A 17,937-nucleotide genomic window follows, 5' to 3' on the forward strand; every position below is an offset into this window, starting at 1 on the left:
ATTCCTAACCCTAAAGTCCGGCAATGCACTTGATGGTAAGCAATCGCCGCCGCCCATGGACACCCGAAATACCAACGCCTCTGGTAGTGAGTCGTCTTTTCGATTGCCGAAATTTTCCAATAAAAAAAACTTTAACAACAACTTTTGCTTTTTGACTTCATGAAAAAAAACTAAGTCTTGGCGAAACTATTAAAAATTAATGTGCTTGTGTGCGAAATTACACATAAAACATACTTACAAGAAGCATAAAACCTTTTCCAAAATCCACAACACTAAGGATTAAAAAAATCCGAGCAGGTTTTCCCTTCAATAACACCGCATTAAGCATCCGGATCGTTTACAATAAATCACTTAAATCTGCGACATTAATCAAACAATAACCGGTAGAAATTGGATCCTCACCTCATCATAAGCTTTTAGAGATCCTTTGTGAGCTAAAGAGCTCTGACATAACGTGTTATCAAATAAAAGAAAGGTGTGAATTTTCACAGGCGGTTATCGAAGCCCCACCTACTTAAGATGGCGCCATCCCCTCCACCTACCAAGCAGCCACTAGCGTTAGAGAATCTCATCTCGTTCATACCTACAGCCTCCGCGGACAATTGCTTGGCACCACCTATTTTCGGATGCAATTATCAGTTTCCGGCAAACTCGAGGCAAAGAAATTTAGTGTCGGTTTTAATCTCGGCGGCAAATGTTTGAATGTTGAGCGAAGTGCCAATGTAGATAGGTGTAATGTTTTAAGTGGGGAGCCTATTTAAGAACATGAAGTAATAAATATTAAAGTTATCTTAGCAATCATGGATACGACAGACGATATTTCTAGTACTTGTGAAAACGAGTTTGTTCGTAACGCAGATAATAATGGCGTGTTGTGCAGTGCTGAAAGAGACTCAAGTTACGATTGTGAATCAGAAACGGAATATGATAGTGAAAATGAAACTATAGATATTTGTGATAACAGTGAACAGTCCAATCATCGAAACGTGGAAAATAAAACCATAAAAAACGTAATAAATCCTATACTGAATGCTGATAAGTTGTGCTTTTTTGAACAAAATCGAGTAATATTTCCAACAAAGACATTTGACAATTTTAGAAATCTCCGCAATGGAAGTGAATCATCTCATAATAGTGCGAAAGATTCTGTGAACAGTGTGATTCATGGTAAAAGTAAAACTTTTCTTATAGACAGTATTTTAGGTAACAATAAAAGTAACAGTTCTAAACTCGTTAGTAATAAAAATCTGGACGATGTCGACAACGTTGAAGAAAGTACGGATGAACATAACGGTAAGGATATTTTAATATATTTTTAATTATATCTTTATTAATTATATTTTAAATGATTACTAAAAATTAGCCTGATTATGAATTACGACAAATACATATTAGAAAATCTAGAAAGTTTCTTACAAAAACTATTTTACAATAATATAATCTGTGGATATCAGACAAGGCAGTCAGATTTTTTGCAGTTATCACATGTAAAAGACTCTTCTTATTGTAACATAAGGAAAATAAATTTTGATTTCAGATCTGCAATTTATAATATGTAATTCTAATTTATGGGTAATTTTCTATACACATAATTACATTCATTTAAAATAGAAATCTTATTAAAGTAGTGTACACTATGCCGTCAGTCTGTTTTAGATGTAAGATGACTCTACAACACTATAGTATTTTTTCAGGTGATACTAATATTTTTGTAACTAATATTTTTTTAATAATTGTATTCACCAAAAAAGGAAAATAAAAGAAAAATACAAAAATTTTATGAAAGCCGATATACAAACCTATTTCTCCTTCAATAATACGCATACCTTGTTTTTTCGTTATAAAATTTAGATTCAAATGACAGCGACTAATAAACTCTACAGTTTCTCTAATCCTTTTTCTCCTGTTCAAAAAATGTTAATTTGAATAGTTTATTAAAAACGTTCTTTTAACCTGGTTTTCAACTTTATTTCGTCAAAAGCGTATTAATTATAGTACTTGCATACCTACTTACTTTTCTTTTATATTTGAAGATAAAAAAAGACATTTAAGTGATCCATTAATTCCAAGTTATAAAAATATAAATATGTATAAACCTTTCTTTACTTGTGCCTAAAAACCCTGTCGAAAGCAGTCTTCTTAGCGAGTCAGCTAAGAAATCCATGTAGGAAAATTTTAAAGACATAAGGGAAAATATTACTATGTTGTGTGAAAATATGATTTTTATCTCTACACAATACTCGTAGTATAAAAAATATTTTTAATTAATTGTCCCATTTATTTAAAAAAATAAATAAATAGTACTGCCTCTCAGCATAGGATTTTTTTCTCCTATACCTCGCTCTCCTACACCCTATAAGTAAAGAGTGTTTAAAAAAATAAATAAAAACATACATACATTTTTCTGAAAGAACTGCATAATAAATAATCTTTCCTCTTCAAAATGTTAGTAGTTACAGGTCAGTATCATCATATGATCCGTATCCAGATATGTTTCAAACGGTCTACTCTACGTAGAATTATTATTGTCCGTCCATTGATCAACCGGTGAAGAAGCTTATTTCCAAGAGTCAATTCTTACTGAGAAGACGAAGCAAATTTCCGTCAGTAGTCTTTTATTTTAATGCTAGCGTCTGCCAGCAGTTTCGCCCATGTCCCAGGCATAAAAGTTACTCCAGATTATAATTTATCTCTGTACCAAATTTCATCCTAATTCGTCTTGTAATTGTTACATGAAAGAGTACCTAACGAACATACATCCATATATCCTCACAAAATCCGGAGCTGCCAACTAAATAGCGGGCTACCGGGGCTCCGTTTCGAAAAGCAGGAGTAGGAACGGGGTGGTTTTTAGTTAGTACTTATACTCCCTCTCGCCTCGCTCAAGGCGGGATGGTCATAGGATGAATTTCCCCCACAAAAAACAGCTTCACAAACTTTCGCGGTTATCATATCAATACGATTATATTTTATTACCATGTTTTTTTTTAAATATTACATCATAAACTATTTTTCCTATTTTATTCCCGCAGTATCATCAACATCGACGTGCCCGGAGCTGAGCGCGTTGAATGACGCAGGGTTACTCGCGGGACATGCGTACGCGCATTGGCTTGCTACGCATCAACCCTCCGCTGCTCTTTATGGTAATATTGCATCAAATATTTAGTTTATTACATTACTTTATAAGTTGTTACATAATTTAAGTCTAATAAGTAATTTTAACATTTTATAATATACCTACTTAGTTTAAAATTATGAATTCTGCATAAGTACCTAAAATTAATATTAAACTAATGTTGACTCAAACGAAAAAATATGTATAAACCTAATCGGACAATGGTTGGCCTGACCAAAATACATTTTTGAGGAAAATATAGCTGCAATAAGATATTCCTCCAATTACTTTAAAGATTGCTTTAAGTTTCTATAATAAAAAATATCCTCTACTCTGCATTTTACTTAAACAGTAACCAATATTTGTATCTGTTAATATTTAACGATTTAAAACTAACACCCATGATAAACCAGGAGCCCATTAAACACCATAACCATTAATAAAATAACACAAGTATCCTGCATGCGTGTTACAATCGCGTGCTACTCAACCCGGTGTGAAACTTCGCACGCCTAATTCGCACGCAATCATCCCTCTCACACAGCATCTAATTGTTTATAGTATTTATATTCATCATTACTTGTATCATATGAGTGAAATGAACATATCATTGTTTTTCGTATCATGCCATGTTATACAAAAGTTTTTGTGCTTAGGTGCTTCTAAGTTATCAATGTAATCTGGGTATATTCAAAGCCCGAGTGAATAGGTTGCTTATAGGCAGACGTGCTCCATAGTAAGCCGCATCATCACTTACCATCAGGCGAGATAGCGGCCAAATGTCGACCCATCAAATGTAAAAAAAGTACATACCTATCGTTTCTTCTTTCTCATGACTTCAACAGTATTCGTATTGTCACACCTTTTATCCCGCCATTTATGAAGGGGTAGGCAGTGGTGCACATTATGGCATGTAATGCCACTGTACAATGTATACCCACTTTATACCGTTTGTTTTTTATAAGTCCCATGTAATAGGGGGTGAGCCTATTGGCATATACTGGGCACAATTCCAGACGCCGTGCTGCTACTGAGATTTTTTTCGAAAAACCGAAATAAGCCCTGTAATACTTTACCGACCCGGCAATCAAACCCAAAACCCCTTGCCCGGCAGTGACAGTATTCTACATAATAATACGTCGGAATCACAATATTTGCTTCTAGTCAAAAGTTGCCGCTAAATATCAAACAAGACTTAAAAAACATTTTTGTTTGATTCAAAATTAATTCGTCTTTACCTAGAACACTTTTTTAAGGGGGAAAATCATCCAATGACTTCTCCCGTCTTGAGCGAGGCGAGAGGGAGTGTCAGGTTCTTACTGACTAAAAACCACTCCATTCCTATTCCTGCTTTTCGAGCTGAAGTAACCCCGCTAGGTAGTCCGCAGCTCCGGATCAGGCATCAGCCCTACTGGGCCCCGTCTGTGGTGGTCTGATGGCTCTTTGAGGCGCGCGTGGAACACGACGCGCCGTACGCACGGGTACCTAGAACACCTAGCGACAAAACATTGAACCAACAAAAATAACTAAATACCTTAAGAAAAACAATTCATGCTAGAACATGTTATTCCGTAGGTAAAGAACCAAACGAAAAACAAAATGTAAAAACTCACTTAAGTACGGAAAAATCCATAAACGGTCTTTACCAGTAGGTAATAAAGGTGAATCATTCCTTAACTCGAAACACAGGTAAACATGAAGTCAATCTGTATATTTATCATCAGATTTGTCACATTTCTTGGCCCGGCAGCGAGGTGGAATTTCGGTGGCTATAAAATTAGTGTGAGTGTGTAACGTCCGGGAATAGCCCGGGGGTCCAAACCCAAGCTTTCTATGTCAACTTGTGACACAACAACGTTGACATTTGACATTCTTTAACTTCGTGTTAAGTTGATTAGAGTAGCTGAAGAGCAATAAAAATTAATAACAATTGAATTCAAAAATACTTATTTTTAAACGTATATTTTCCGTCAGCGTCCATTCTCTTTCCGTATTGGACAAAAGTCTTGAAGACGATCTTAACTGTTAAAGTTCGTGACCGAACTGTGTTCTTGCAAATAAATTGTGCAAATTAATTCGATGAAACCACAAACCGACCACTTATCAGTTTTCTAAAATAATTATTTGTACACTAATCTTCGACAATAGAAGGATTTTGCAAGTTCTTCACGACAGGAAATGGGCAATAAAGGAGATAACCAAACCATCTGTGAATCTGTGAAAATATTAAATTCAGTGACACACGCAGCCGTAGGTACCTTGTAAAACTGGTGTTAAGTTGGTTTGTTGACCGTTGTAACTAATTGTAACGCCCAACAGGTTGGTTACACATAGCGTTATGGTTCGCGCGATTAGTACGAGCGCACATTCGACGAAATGTCCCCAGCCGTCGGTCGGTGGTCGCGACTTCGCACCGAGGTGTCGGCAAACAGCTGCCGCGACGATAATTACCAACAAAGCTCTCGTGTTTGTGCATCGCCTTAACACGAACCCCGCTGTGATCGAATTCTATCCAGAAACTGAGTTTACACCATGCCTCTATGCACTACGTACCGAGAAATAGGCTTTGTCAACAACGTTAATTTTTATAGGAATTTTGTTATGGAACTTCGTATTTAGATGCACGTGCATGACTTAAGAATTTGTCTAGTTACAATGAGATTATTTTAAATATTTGACACTGTCTGTTCTCTGTATTTACTATGTACAGATCATGCTCTCGTATGCTTTTCTTCTATACTCTCATACACTTCAAGATAAAAAAGTGAACATTAGACCGAAACTTAGGGCAATACAAAATTTAGGGTAAAACAGAGTCTGAATTTTGAGTTACCGTACGAAAACTAATGGTCAGTACTGGCAGTAGTATCACGTATTGACACAGTAGCACTCAGTGTATTCAGGAACCGTATTCCATAATAATTTTATGAAATGCTAATATTATTTCTTATCGAATATGGTTAATTACGATTAAATGCCTGTCTCAAGGAGAAAGGGCAAATAAATAATAATCTTTTCGTAAGCTGTTATCAAGTTCCCCAAAGGTAAAAAAAGTTACACAAGTTATATGTACTAAATAATCGAATATGTGAGTCACGACTTTTGACCTGACTGTGGCAAGACTGTTCTACAAATTAAAAGAAGCCACAAAAAGTTACTACGAACTCACCCTGACACTATTTCTTTAAAGAACCTTGAATATTGCAAAAGTTGGTGCAAATAACTTACAAAACATTATAAAAATAATGCACATAGAGATAGTCACAATATAAATGAAAGTAACAAAGTAATAGACGGCAAAAAGGATTAAGTACATAATGCAGTTTCAATTTATTTACATCAAGTAATTACATAAGTAGTCAGAACACTTCAATTGGGATAAACTTAAATAACCTACATTTTTTAAACTAACGGTACAAAACTCAAGATTCAAGTGTAAATCAATACTCAATTGAGTGTAACTTAACAACACCATTTTCCTTTATGTTATAATAAGTTTTAAAATGGCTGAAGAGTCTGGAGGATCATAAAACGGTTACGTAAATAGTTAGCAGTCGATTAGCACGACCGGCGCACATACACCAACCACAATGCGGTGTTGACACGCGAGATGACAAACTGCGCAGGCGAAACACAAACAGACTGATTGTGTTTATAGCCACTTAACGAGAACCTGTGACAATTCCGATTAGTGTTCGAAAAAACTTTACTACGTATTTGTTTTAGCGAGAGCAGCTACTTTGTAAATGAAGGAGATGCTTTCAAAACCTCAAAACTATGAACTTGCTGTTTTTTATTCACACTTACGAAACGCACCGAATTAAAAGTTGCTTATCATGCTCTTTTCTTTGTAGATGACAAGAATAATAGAAGACCACGGCGTGCGGGACCGGAGAGAAAGCCACGGCAAGCGTATAGTGCTAAACAACTTGAGCGACTGGAAGCAGAGTTCAAGATTGACAAATATCTCAGCGTATCAAAGAGAATGGAACTGTCCAAGGCTTTAGGACTTACAGAGGTACAAATAAAGACGTGGTTTCAAAACAGACGGACGAAATGGAAGAAGCAGTTGACATCTCGGTTGAAGATAGCACAGCGACAAGGATTGTTCCCGGGACAAATCTTTGGGCACGCTCCACCAGCATACTCACTGCTGAACCCATATGCTTATACACCGCTTAGCTGCGTTTTTACACCGGTAACTTTACCTTCTTCGCCACCGTAGTTACATAATTTAGGAACCTAGATGTATGTAAATGATAAGCATCTTACAGGTTGCACAAATAAGAAAGTTAACTCGATCGTGTCGAAAGATGGGTAATGTAGATTTCACCTAGTAGGTATTGAATATCATACCAGTTTTAAATTATAAGCAAAGTGGTCGATCTCACACATATAAAAGAACAAACACATTGGAAAGGAATTAAACTAGATTGCTTCTGTTAAGTGTTAACGGTTTGGTCTCTACGCTTGTACCATCATAATTGGCTTTGGAAAAAACCTGGTTACTGCGTATTTAATAAATATAAGCATTATGTTATTAATGGTATTTAAAATAACATCAGTATGTTATATTCTCATTCAAGTGTCGGTTGCTGTAGAATAATCTCATTGATAATTCCAAACGTATTCGCGGCGACTGTAAAAACAGTTGATTCTTGTTTTAATAGCTTTATGGTATTTCGTCATTGCAGCACTAGGTTTGTTCTATTTCATTAATGTGTTAAGTATTTTAATTGCTCCGTGAACAGTACATAATTACTTAACTTGCTACTTTTGTCACTTCGTTCGTACGTATCGTCCTAATTCGAAGGTGTCAAATGTAACACGCATGGGATACGTTCAGGGAGTCTAGCACGAGTTTCGACATTTGTTTTCTTTCCCACTTTTCGAATATAGGTGCATACAATCTTGTGGTTATAGAAATGGATTTTAGACCGGATCAGTGTTGATTCGCAGCGTCATTGCGTCGCAAACCCGATTGCGATTGCTGAGCAAGGGGTCTAGAAAATGTTTCGGTTTTCGGATAGGCGAAATATTACTAGGACTTTTAGATTTTTGTTAATTATATTATCAATAACAACACATATCTGTAGTTGTAACCGCCTATTATAGGGAATCTATGTACTTATGTGCTTGTGTACTTATGTAAAAACTCGTGTGAAAATTCCAGTTTTTATATAATACATTCGTTTTGTAAGATCCCATTACACTTTAAACCACTACATAGATTATTGTATTATTTTCTATTGTTGTATTAATAAGGTAATTCTATATTTACTCTAGTTTTAAAATCGATAAATTATTTAGATATCATTGTCCAAAATGTAAATTGAAATGTACATATCATTGAGATTTAAGTCGTAAGCTACTTTTATTAGAAATAAGTTAAAGAGCAATATCGTATTCAATAAAAATGTTACTTCTAATTTATCTGTAAGTTTTATTAAATAATTTAAATACCCAATTTTATTAAACAGTTCACAATAAATATTTTTATTAATAATAGAGTGGTATAACATAATAATATTAACGTTAGAACTTAAGACGGGATACCATGTTTATGAATGTCTATGATAATTATTATGTTCATCCGTGATCATGGCGCTTGCAACAGTGCCGAAATATCGAAAACTCATAGACATTAATAAACATGGTAAATATCCCGTCTTAAGTTCTAATGTTAATGTTAGTGACCATGTCAGTTTAAAAACTTATATCATAATAATATTGTTGCAATTTTCAAGAATTTTTAGTGCATTGTGCTCGGGGGTAGTGGAGGTCGCAGTCAGCGCCTCCGAGGCCCAGGGCTGCAGCTCGAAGAGCCCCCAATGCTCCACCACGAGTCCATGCCACACCTGCACTGTTGTTTAAAGACCTTTTAAAACCCAGTCTATGAAATGATTTGTTAAATACAAAGTAACTATCTATGTACGAGTATGTTAATTGTTCTGAAAAATATTCGCGTCTGTTATATTAGCCGTCGGCCGTCGGACAACGTTCATGATTGTATCGGGTCGCTTGTATAGTTTCCATTTGTTTTTGTTATATAGAAAAGGGTTGAATCTATGATTTTTGGGTATAATTTCCGAATAGATATTGATATATTTACTGAATAGACCTACCTACTAAAGAAACTTAATAAACCTGTACCTGAATCTTGACTCCCTGTTAAATAATCAGTAAAAGAGTATTTTGTTTAGTATTCTAGTAAAAGTAAAAAATAGGGTTTTATTATAACTTTCGTGAGACATACTAAGTTAATTATTATGTTATCGGCTTATTTACGTAACTGTTTGACAAGGAACTCGACTAGTTTCAAGCCATGCTAGAGGCTGATATTCATGAGGAGAATTCCGTGACAATCGCCACATCGTGTATGAGTAAACCGATAACATAACAATTAATATTAAAAAATAGGTGTCTCAAGTCACCAGATACTTACTGCCATACTGGCAACCAGTACCAGTTTCCACCACGTATCTCCCGGGCTCGTTTGTTCCCTACACATAAGGCTCGGTACAGACAGGGCGTGGAGCGTGGTCGCAGCGCCAACAACGCATACCGCGCCATCATGTTCACGGCAGGAATGGACCTCTCTTGTGCATCCCGCTTTACGCGAAACACATCGTCAACGTTAACTGTATCACCACTGTTGTCCACCATTTGCATTACTTGAGGCTGTTGTGGATTCTATAGATGTGAAAATATTAAATGTTATTTTTAGGTTTGATGGCAATAGTCGAGTGGTAGAAGTCGCTTTTGTCCCGGCAATGATACGCGCAAGCTAGCAGCCGAGCATCCTGCGGTGCCCAATGTGGGCCACAGCGACGACGACGACGACATCGTTCCGGAGGTGACCGAGGCAGAACTGAGAGCGGCGGTGCGCCGAATGGGCGCCAAGAACACCGCCCCAGGACCCGATGGCCTGCATGGCAAGGCGTGGGTCCTGGCCTCGGAGGCTCTCGGGCCTCGATTAATAGGTCTCTACAGCGCATGTTTGGAGAGGGGCCAGTTTCCACTTCAGTGGAAGACGGGGAAACTGGTCCTCGTGAAGAAACCAGGGCGCCCTGCGGACTCTCCGTCCGCGTACCGGCCCATTGTGCTGCTCGACGAGGTGGGAAAAGTCTTCGAAAGGATCATTTCGAACCGCCTCGTCGCGCACTTGTCCGAATTTGGGCCGGACCTCGCGGATGGCCAGTTCGGCTTCCGCAGAGGGCGCTCTACGGTGGACGCCATCATGCGCGTAAGGGACCTCACGACGGGGACTGCAGTGTCCAGGGGTAAGGTCGTCGTGGCATTGTCTCTAGACATCGCCAACGCCTTTAACTCCCTTCCCTGGAGCTGCATACTGGGGGCACTTCGGTACCACCGGGTGCCTACCTACCTTCGTCGTGTAATCGAGGCCTACCTGTCAGACAGGTATGTTACGTTCCCCGGTCACCAGGGCGAGTGGAACCGGCGAGAAATGTCGCGCGGTGTTCCACAGGGTTCGGTTTTGGGGCCGCTCCTGTGGAACATCGGTTACGACTGGGTGTTGCGCACCGACCTCCCGAATGGCGTCAGCGTAATCTGCTACGCCGACGACACGCTGGTGCTAGCGCACGGGAGGTCGCACCAGGCGGCGGCCATTTTAATGGCGAGAGCGGTTGCGATAGTCGTTGCAAGGATCCGGCAATTGGGACTCGAGGTGGCGCTCCACAAGTCCGAGGCCATGTGCTTTCATGGCCGCGGGAACGCGCCACCTCCAGGTGGGTCCCAAATAACGGCAGGAGGGGTTACCGTCGGCGTCGAGACGACGATGAAGTACCTAGGACTCGTCCTCGACAGTCGATGGAACTTCGTGGAACACTTCCGACGTTTGGCTCCTAAGTTGGAACGGACGGGGGCTGCGCTTAAGCGGCTCCTGCCCAACCTCGGGGGCCAAATGCCTCCTGCCGGAGGTTGTATGCGGGGATCGTGCGGTCCATGGCCCTCTACGGCGCCCCAGTGTGGGCGCCGAACTTGATGCGGCGGCCAACTCGGACGCTGCTCACGTCCCAGAGGGTCATGGCCATCCGGGTGATCCGTGGATATCGCACGATCTCCGGGGAGGCGGCGAACCTCCTTGCCGGATTACCGCCGTGGGATTTGGAGGCGAAAGTGCTCGCGCGCGTCTATAGTCTGCGCGCCGACGCGCGTCGCCGGGGCGAAACTCCGCTGCCGCGCCAGATTAGTGCGTGGCGGGACGAGCTCCGGCGCGATCTCATGGCGGATTGGCAGCAACGACTGTCGCAACCGAGGGCTGGGCTCGCTGTCATTGCAGCGGTAAGTCCCCTCTTTGAGGAGTGGCTAGAGAGGCGCCATGGCGTCCTCACCTACCGCCTGACGCAGGTGCTTACCGGACATGGGAGTTTCGGTAGGTTCCTGTTTTTGATTGGGCGGGAGGAAACGCCCGGGTGTCATCACTGCGAAGACCGCCCGGAGGACACGGTGGAACACACGGTTGCGGTCTGCCCTGCGTGGGCTGAACACCGCCGTGCCCTCAGGGAAGTGATCGGCGACGGCGACCTCTCGCGTCCGGCTTTGGTTCAGGCCATGGTGCGGAGCGAGGGGGACTGGGATGCCGTCTCCTCCTTCTGCGAAGCAGTTATGCTAGTTAAGGAGGAGGCGGGACGCGTGAGGGAACGAACTTCCTCACGCCCCAGCCGACGCGAAAGACACTCCGGGCGTCGGGGATCGCGTGACGATCTCCGGCCACCGTAAGTGCGGGTCTGCGGACGGCGAGCAAGGGTAGCTCGCCGCCCGACCAGAACCAGACCCGTGCGTGCGGCGCGTTGCGTTCCGCGCGCGCCTCAAAGAGCCATCAGACCACCACAGATGGGGCCCAATAGGGCTGATGCTTAATCCGGAGCTGCGGACAACCTAGCGGGTTTACCGGGGCTCCGGCTCGACAAGCAGGAGTAGGAACGGGGTGGTTTTTAGTCAGTAAGAGTCTGACACTCCCTCTCGCTTTGCCCTGGCGAGAGAAGTCATTGGATGATTTTCCCCCTGAAAAAAAAAAAAAAAAAAAAAAAAAGCAGCCGAGCATGAAATATAGGGATAAAAATAATTATGTTGTGGAAAATCTCGGTAACGGTTTACACAGATACAAAAAACCAGGTAGGAAAGTACTATTTTTAATGACTTCTTTATATTTTCGATTTTGGAACTCTCACACGAGTCATACAAGTAATATTATAAAGAATCTGGTTGATTTCTCATACATAAGTAAAGAAGAATTGGTATCATTCTGATCAATCCAACACACACTTACCATAGTAATACACATAAGCACTTGTAGAATGAACATGCCAAAGGACAGAAAGGCGATGCCAGTCAGCGATATATCGAAGAGATCAGCCAAGCCAAGGCTGTGGCTGTCTCTTTCGACGGTGTACTCTTCTACCACGTGAGTCTGCGGCACGGCTGCTGGATGGTGGTATAGAGGTGGCGGCGGTGGTGGCATCGAGTACTCGTAGCCACCACCTGGAATAGAGAATAAAGTAAAAGATAAGGTAGGTAAAAGTAAATCCTACATAAAAGTTTTAATTGAAAATATTAGAAAACCCCAAAGGCAACTAAGATTGTATTTAATCTTGAATCTTTGGCGGTGGAAGTTTTACTACCTATCTCCCAATACTCCTCTGAGCTTAGATCTATGTATCATTTAATTTTTAAGTCTAAAGGCAAGCTAAACATGTAAACAGTTTAGCTGCTTCATTTTTGTGTACTTATGTATATATTTTGTATTATGTAATGGGGTTGACATGTTTCTATTAGGAAAAAAGCCCTAATACAAAATTAAGATTGAAAAAAGCTCCCAGAACTACACCATAGATATTTTTAGATTATTATATTGGTTTTATTTTCACTCTGAATAATTTTTCGATATCGTTTAAAGTGAACAATCTATTGATTTTGACACGGTGAAGAGAAACCTACTCAGTTAATCCATAAGACACATAAGTCAAATAAGGTGATAAGTATAATATTTAAATAAATTTCTTTACCCTTACTATACTTAGCGATATCTTGTGCCGCTACATCAGGAGCTGCGTACCCTGTGAACTCCTTGCCACTCTCATACACTTCATAACCTTCTCTAGTTTGTAATGTTGGTGACTGCGGTGCCGACGGATCGCCTGCAAGTGTAGTGTTGTTTATACCAATATTTGTATTGTGTACATCGTTGAGAGCTGCCACCCTGAAAAATAAAGATCATTATGTTGTGTAGGTAAGCAGAGTAGGAATTCCTTCAAGATTAATTTTTCACCTACTAGTTAGAGAAGTTTGAAACTTGTTCCATGTGTGGATACATTCAGACTCCGTTTTCATCACTATGAACCATAATTCAGTATTCCGTAAAGAACCCGAATCCGTTTCCCTATACTTATGTTTACCTCTTTGCTAAGAACATTACATCTGTCAATGGTATTTTACAACCTATGTATAGTACTGAAGTAATAAATATTGCCAGTTTCATTTAAATAACATGAACCGTTAAGAGTAATAACAATCAATTACAGATTCGTTGAGAAATGGAAACTTACTTGGCCAGCCACTCTTGATAATTAGAGGACCCAACATCGAACATTACATTACTTCTTATGTCTTGTCTCCGAGACAACACATTGTCTTTCACCTCACTGAACGGTTTCCCTAGCCTGTTCTGTAACACACTTTTCCCCATCTCCTCCAAAATTTGATCAGCTACGTAATTCCGGCAATGGTACTCGTTCATCATTTTTCTGTAAAAAATCGAGTAGTATCGTCAAGATTAGATGCATCGAGCTAGTCGAGCATAAGATTTAATATTTTTGTTAGTTAAAATGTAATGATAGGTACAGTAGATCATGGTGTATAATAAAAATCTGGTTAACTGGGAATCGAACTTGAATTTCCTAACTCGTCATTAATTCTGATTAAGTATCTAAGTAGGTATTTAGACTGCACGGTTGGCGCGGTGGCTGGGCAACTATATGTTGTTTCGGATCTGGGTGTAACGTGTATATGAATTTGTACATCCTGTGGCATCAAGCAGTTATTTATTTATGTTTATTTGAAAAATTAAATTAAAGATTATTTTTTATTTGTATAGAAGCATTATTTCAAAATTATAAGTGTACATATGTGGGCACTATGTTTGAAACAACCCGCTTTTTAATTTATATTCTTTACAAATGGTTTTATTGTCCCATAGTTTTGACGTCGTATTGTCGTTACATTGTTCCTACATATATATACATAAATGATCAAATAATGTATCAGAGATATTGTAAAAAACATTTTTTGAAAAGAGTAACAATGGAGTTTCTTGCTCGTTCTTCTCCATTCGAAGCAACACTTTGGAACGAGCGCCTAGCTTCACTGACAGACAGACTGACGGACAATTCAATGACGTTTCAAAAGTGCCTAATTAAGGATTAATTGAAATAAATGCTTTGACTTTGACTTTGACTTTGTATGTTTTTTAAACGCACCCACGACACAGGAGAAATCTTAGTGTGGGGCAACGTTAAAAAAAATCTCTATCTAATACTCCGCGTGAGAAGAAACCCTTGCTATGGGATAGTTCCAGGATAATAAAATGATAGAGAAACGACAGAGAAGAAACTATGATACTCATTAGCATAGCAGTCTAAATGAGCAAAAAAATACTTTACCTATGGAAACCCAAAGTAGATAACGCAGCATCAATAGAACCATTGATCGATTGGTCGACACTCTTATCGACAGTACTATTAAAACTATCGACACTTTGATTCTCACTGCCCACCATAAAGAAAGTCGGCATCAGATCCGATCGGAGGATATCATTCACGTTTAAATCACTTTCAAACATTTTCGCTGACACTAACAAATATTGTATTGCAAAGAAAATGTATATTCTAAACATATTGGTACTAAAGTTCATGTGTTACTAGACGAAGAGTTTGCTAGCAAATGTCACAAGACAAACGTAAGTTGGACAAGTGTATTATCCGAGTTATAAAGCGGATAATAGTCGGAGAAACGTTAAAGTTTAGATATCATCAATGTTCATAACCGTAAATAAAGTCACATACTTAAGTACCTACATAATTATGGTAGGGTACTTAGGTGTGAATGACATCTTATATTTATTATATGTTGCTGTAATGTTATTCAAATCAAAGACCCAGAAGGTATGATGGTATGATAAGTAGGGCCGATATCGATCCGAACTTATGGACAACGTAACAGAATTCTAGGGCTCCGGCTTGAAGCAGAAGTAAATAACAGGTGGCTTTTAGTCAGTAAGAGTTTGATACTTACCCAAGACGGGAGACGGGAGAATTCATTGGATGATTTTCCCTCCTCAAAAAGGCCCATTCCAAACTTCATGCAATTAATGAGAATTTTTGAAACGAATAGGTAATCTATTATATAAAAATAAGTCGGGTTTTCCTTCCTGACGATATAACTCCAGAACGCACGAACCGATTTCCACGGTTTTGCATTCGTTGGAAAGGTCACGGGCTCCATGAGGTTTATAGCAAAGAAAATTTAGGAAAAATTTCAGAGAAAAGCAGGAAAACAGGGAAAATGATTAGTGGCGAAACGGAGTTCGCCTGGTTTGCTAGTATAATATAAAAATAAGTCGGGTTTTCCTTCCTGACACTATAACTCCAGAACGCATGAACCGATTTCCATGGTTTTGCATTCGTTGGAAAGGTCTCGAGTTCCGTGCGGTTTATAGCAAAAAAAAAATAGGAAAAAAGACATGGTGGCGAAACGGAGTTCGCCAGGTTTGCTAGTAATATTTAAATACATTATTGCTAGAATGGAACTCGCTGGCCCGAAGCCCCTCGGCATGTAAGTCGATGTGAATATATGGTTGCGCTAAACTTTTACATTAGGTAACCAAAAGTAATGAATTAATGACCACATAATTAGACTTACTGGTACTCTTTGAACTAACATCTTGTTCACAAAATTATCATCCAAAAAAATTACTTAAATTAAAAGAATTTAAAACAATACAGAAATAGTAACTAGGTACCTACCAACTGTTGTATTTAACTACCAAATAAATATTATCTACCTAATTGCCTCATTTTTCATCGGCACTAACTCGTAGACACTTGGGTTCCTATCTACTCTATTTACAAACGCCCCTTCAACCCCCCGCTGCTCTTAAATACCCCTCTGAGGTAAGAGGATCCATTGTTGTATTACAAATGTTCGGATGTCATATTAGCGACGTTTGACGTGGGAACAAACCATATTGCCTCAGCATTAAAAAGCTTTTTATCTGGTAAGGGTAAAAATAGATTTTAGCGGACAATAATTAATTGATCAAAGAATAAATTGGTCTTGTTATAATGTGGTTATTTGTGTGGAAGTGACTGACTCTATTATTTAAAAAATCTGTAGTAGGAAGACAGACTGGTAGATATTAGGTACCTATGTATAATTTTTAAGTAACGTTGAAAACCGCAAATTATGTGCAATTGATGCTACGAATTGCCCGAATTTTGGGTTGGTATAATTAATTTGATTTTCAATAATAACTTAAATAATAAATAGTGTGTAGAATATTATAGGTGTAGTGTAGGTAATGTACTTATGAATTTACAATTAATTCTAAAGGCCTCGATCGATGTGTGTCGTGATCGATCAAAGCTATTCTCAGGAACTGGAAATTATACGGCTGCAACCTGCATGCCTGGTAGTGGTAAGTATGTAAGTTAACAATCTGATAACCTGACAAGTCAGCTACGAGGGTATCGAGTACAAGATCCTGGACTAACAAAATAGATACATTTTTGCATAGGTATATTGTTGAAGAGGTGCACATTACGGCACGTAATATAATGTTAAATGCCGCTATACAATGTACAGTGTACACAATTTGTGATATAAGTCCCCTGTAATAGGAGGTGTCAGGTGAGCCTATTGCCATATACTTACTGGGCGCAGTTCCAGACTCCGAGTTACTACTGAGAAATTTTCGAAAAAACAAAAAAAGCCCAGTAATACGACTGCGGGGCAAACCCCACAGTCGCACTTGCGACCACTCGACCAACAAGGCAGCAAAAATAAATTGTATATGACTAATTTTTTTATTATAATGTCCGTCTTGTAGAAGAAGAAAATCTTATTGTGGAGCAACGTTTTTTTTTTAAAAAAAAAAAGAAGAAATAATAATTTTAAAACATTACACATGTATTTTTTATTTTCTTACGGAAATATCAATACTTTCGAAGATATATTAATTTGAAATATCGCGTGAAGTCATTGAAAGCCGTTAACTACTACGAAAAAAGTTCTATCTAATTTGTATAATAATATGACTAATTTTTATTATAATGTCCGTCTTGTAGAAGAAGAAAATCTTAATTTTTCATTACCCAACTGACGGATTAAATAGATTTTTAGTTTTCATACCCTATCATCATCCCTATTAATTTTATCGCGATAGACTTTAGACCAATAATAAATTGAAAGCTTTTTTACCCACAATATCTCACTCGTTAAATTCGGGGTTGAAAATTATGTATACATAATATTATTATACCATCTCTTTGAATCACTCTATTAAAAAACACACATCATAGTGTGGCTCGTAATCAGATCGAAGCATGTATGGACAGACAGCGGAAAGTAGAAATATTGCTTATGTTGTAAATCTTTTTGTTGAAATTATATACACTTTATGTAGAAATTATACTAAAATAATAATTATAAAGATTTATTTGTTTTTAATAGTAAAAACAGGATGAATAGTAAATGTGAATGCATAGTCTGTACCAGCTTTACTAAAAAGATCTGTCGTA

The 17,937-nt window shown here is 38.8% G+C and overlaps 2 protein-coding genes across 5 annotated transcripts; one reads left to right on the forward strand and one right to left on the reverse strand.

The window, feature by feature from the left end:
- The first annotated feature begins 600 nt into the window (after positions 1 to 600).
- LOC118268309 (homeobox protein engrailed-2-B) lies at positions 601 to 8,506 on the forward strand. Its single transcript, XM_035582751.2, has 3 exons — positions 601 to 1,293; positions 3,033 to 3,146; positions 6,973 to 8,506. The coding sequence occupies exons 1-3, from the start codon at positions 801 to 803 to the stop codon at positions 7,341 to 7,343; spliced, it is 978 nt and encodes a 325-aa protein (XP_035438644.2). The 5' UTR covers positions 601 to 800; the 3' UTR covers positions 7,344 to 8,506.
- A 209-nt stretch (positions 8,507 to 8,715) lies between these two features.
- On the reverse strand, positions 8,716 to 17,711 carry LOC118268431 (uncharacterized). Of its 4 annotated transcripts, none has more exons than XM_050706372.1 (6): positions 17,618 to 17,711; positions 13,690 to 13,887; positions 13,150 to 13,343; positions 12,414 to 12,625; positions 9,564 to 9,811; positions 8,716 to 8,981 (listed from the first exon to the last, which is right to left on the reverse strand). In XM_050706372.1, the coding sequence occupies exons 2-6, from the start codon at positions 13,881 to 13,883 to the stop codon at positions 8,861 to 8,863; spliced, it is 969 nt and encodes a 322-aa protein (XP_050562329.1). In that variant the 5' UTR covers positions 13,884 to 13,887; positions 17,618 to 17,711; the 3' UTR covers positions 8,716 to 8,860. The 4 variants fall into 4 exon arrangements, with proteins under 4 accessions (XP_050562329.1, XP_050562328.1, XP_050562327.1 ...); XM_050706371.1 differs by lacking the exon at positions 17,618 to 17,711 and adding an exon at positions 17,072 to 17,217; XM_050706370.1 differs by lacking the exon at positions 17,618 to 17,711 and adding an exon at positions 14,803 to 15,048 and having other exon boundaries at positions 13,156 to 13,343.
- Between the last annotated feature and the right edge of the window lie 226 nt (positions 17,712 to 17,937).

Source organism: Spodoptera frugiperda, chromosome 29 (assembly GCF_023101765.2).
Source record: "Spodoptera frugiperda isolate SF20-4 chromosome 29, AGI-APGP_CSIRO_Sfru_2.0, whole genome shotgun sequence".
NCBI lineage: Eukaryota > Metazoa > Arthropoda > Insecta > Lepidoptera > Noctuidae > Spodoptera > Spodoptera frugiperda.

Coding starts and splice junctions, on each gene's coding strand:
- LOC118268309 (XM_035582751.2), top strand. CDS start 801: ATGGATACGACAGACGATATTTCTAGTACTTGTGAAAACGAGTTTGTT. Junction 1,294..3,032: donor AAGTACGGATGAACATAACG/GTAAGGATATTT, acceptor TTATTCCCGCAG/TATCATCAACATCGACGTGC. Junction 3,147..6,972: donor ACCCTCCGCTGCTCTTTATG/GTAATATTGCAT, acceptor TTTTCTTTGTAG/ATGACAAGAATAATAGAAGA.
- LOC118268431 (XM_050706369.1), bottom strand. CDS start 15,035: ATGTTTAGAATATACATTTTCTTTGCAATACAATATTTGTTAGTGTCA. Junction 13,888..14,802: donor TCTACTTTGGGTTTCCATAG/GTAAAGTATTTT, acceptor GATTTTTTACAG/AAAAATGATGAACGAGTACC. Junction 8,982..9,563: donor TACTGGTTGCCAGTATGGCA/GTAAGTATCTGG, acceptor TTTAAACAACAG/TGCAGGTGTGGCATGGACTC.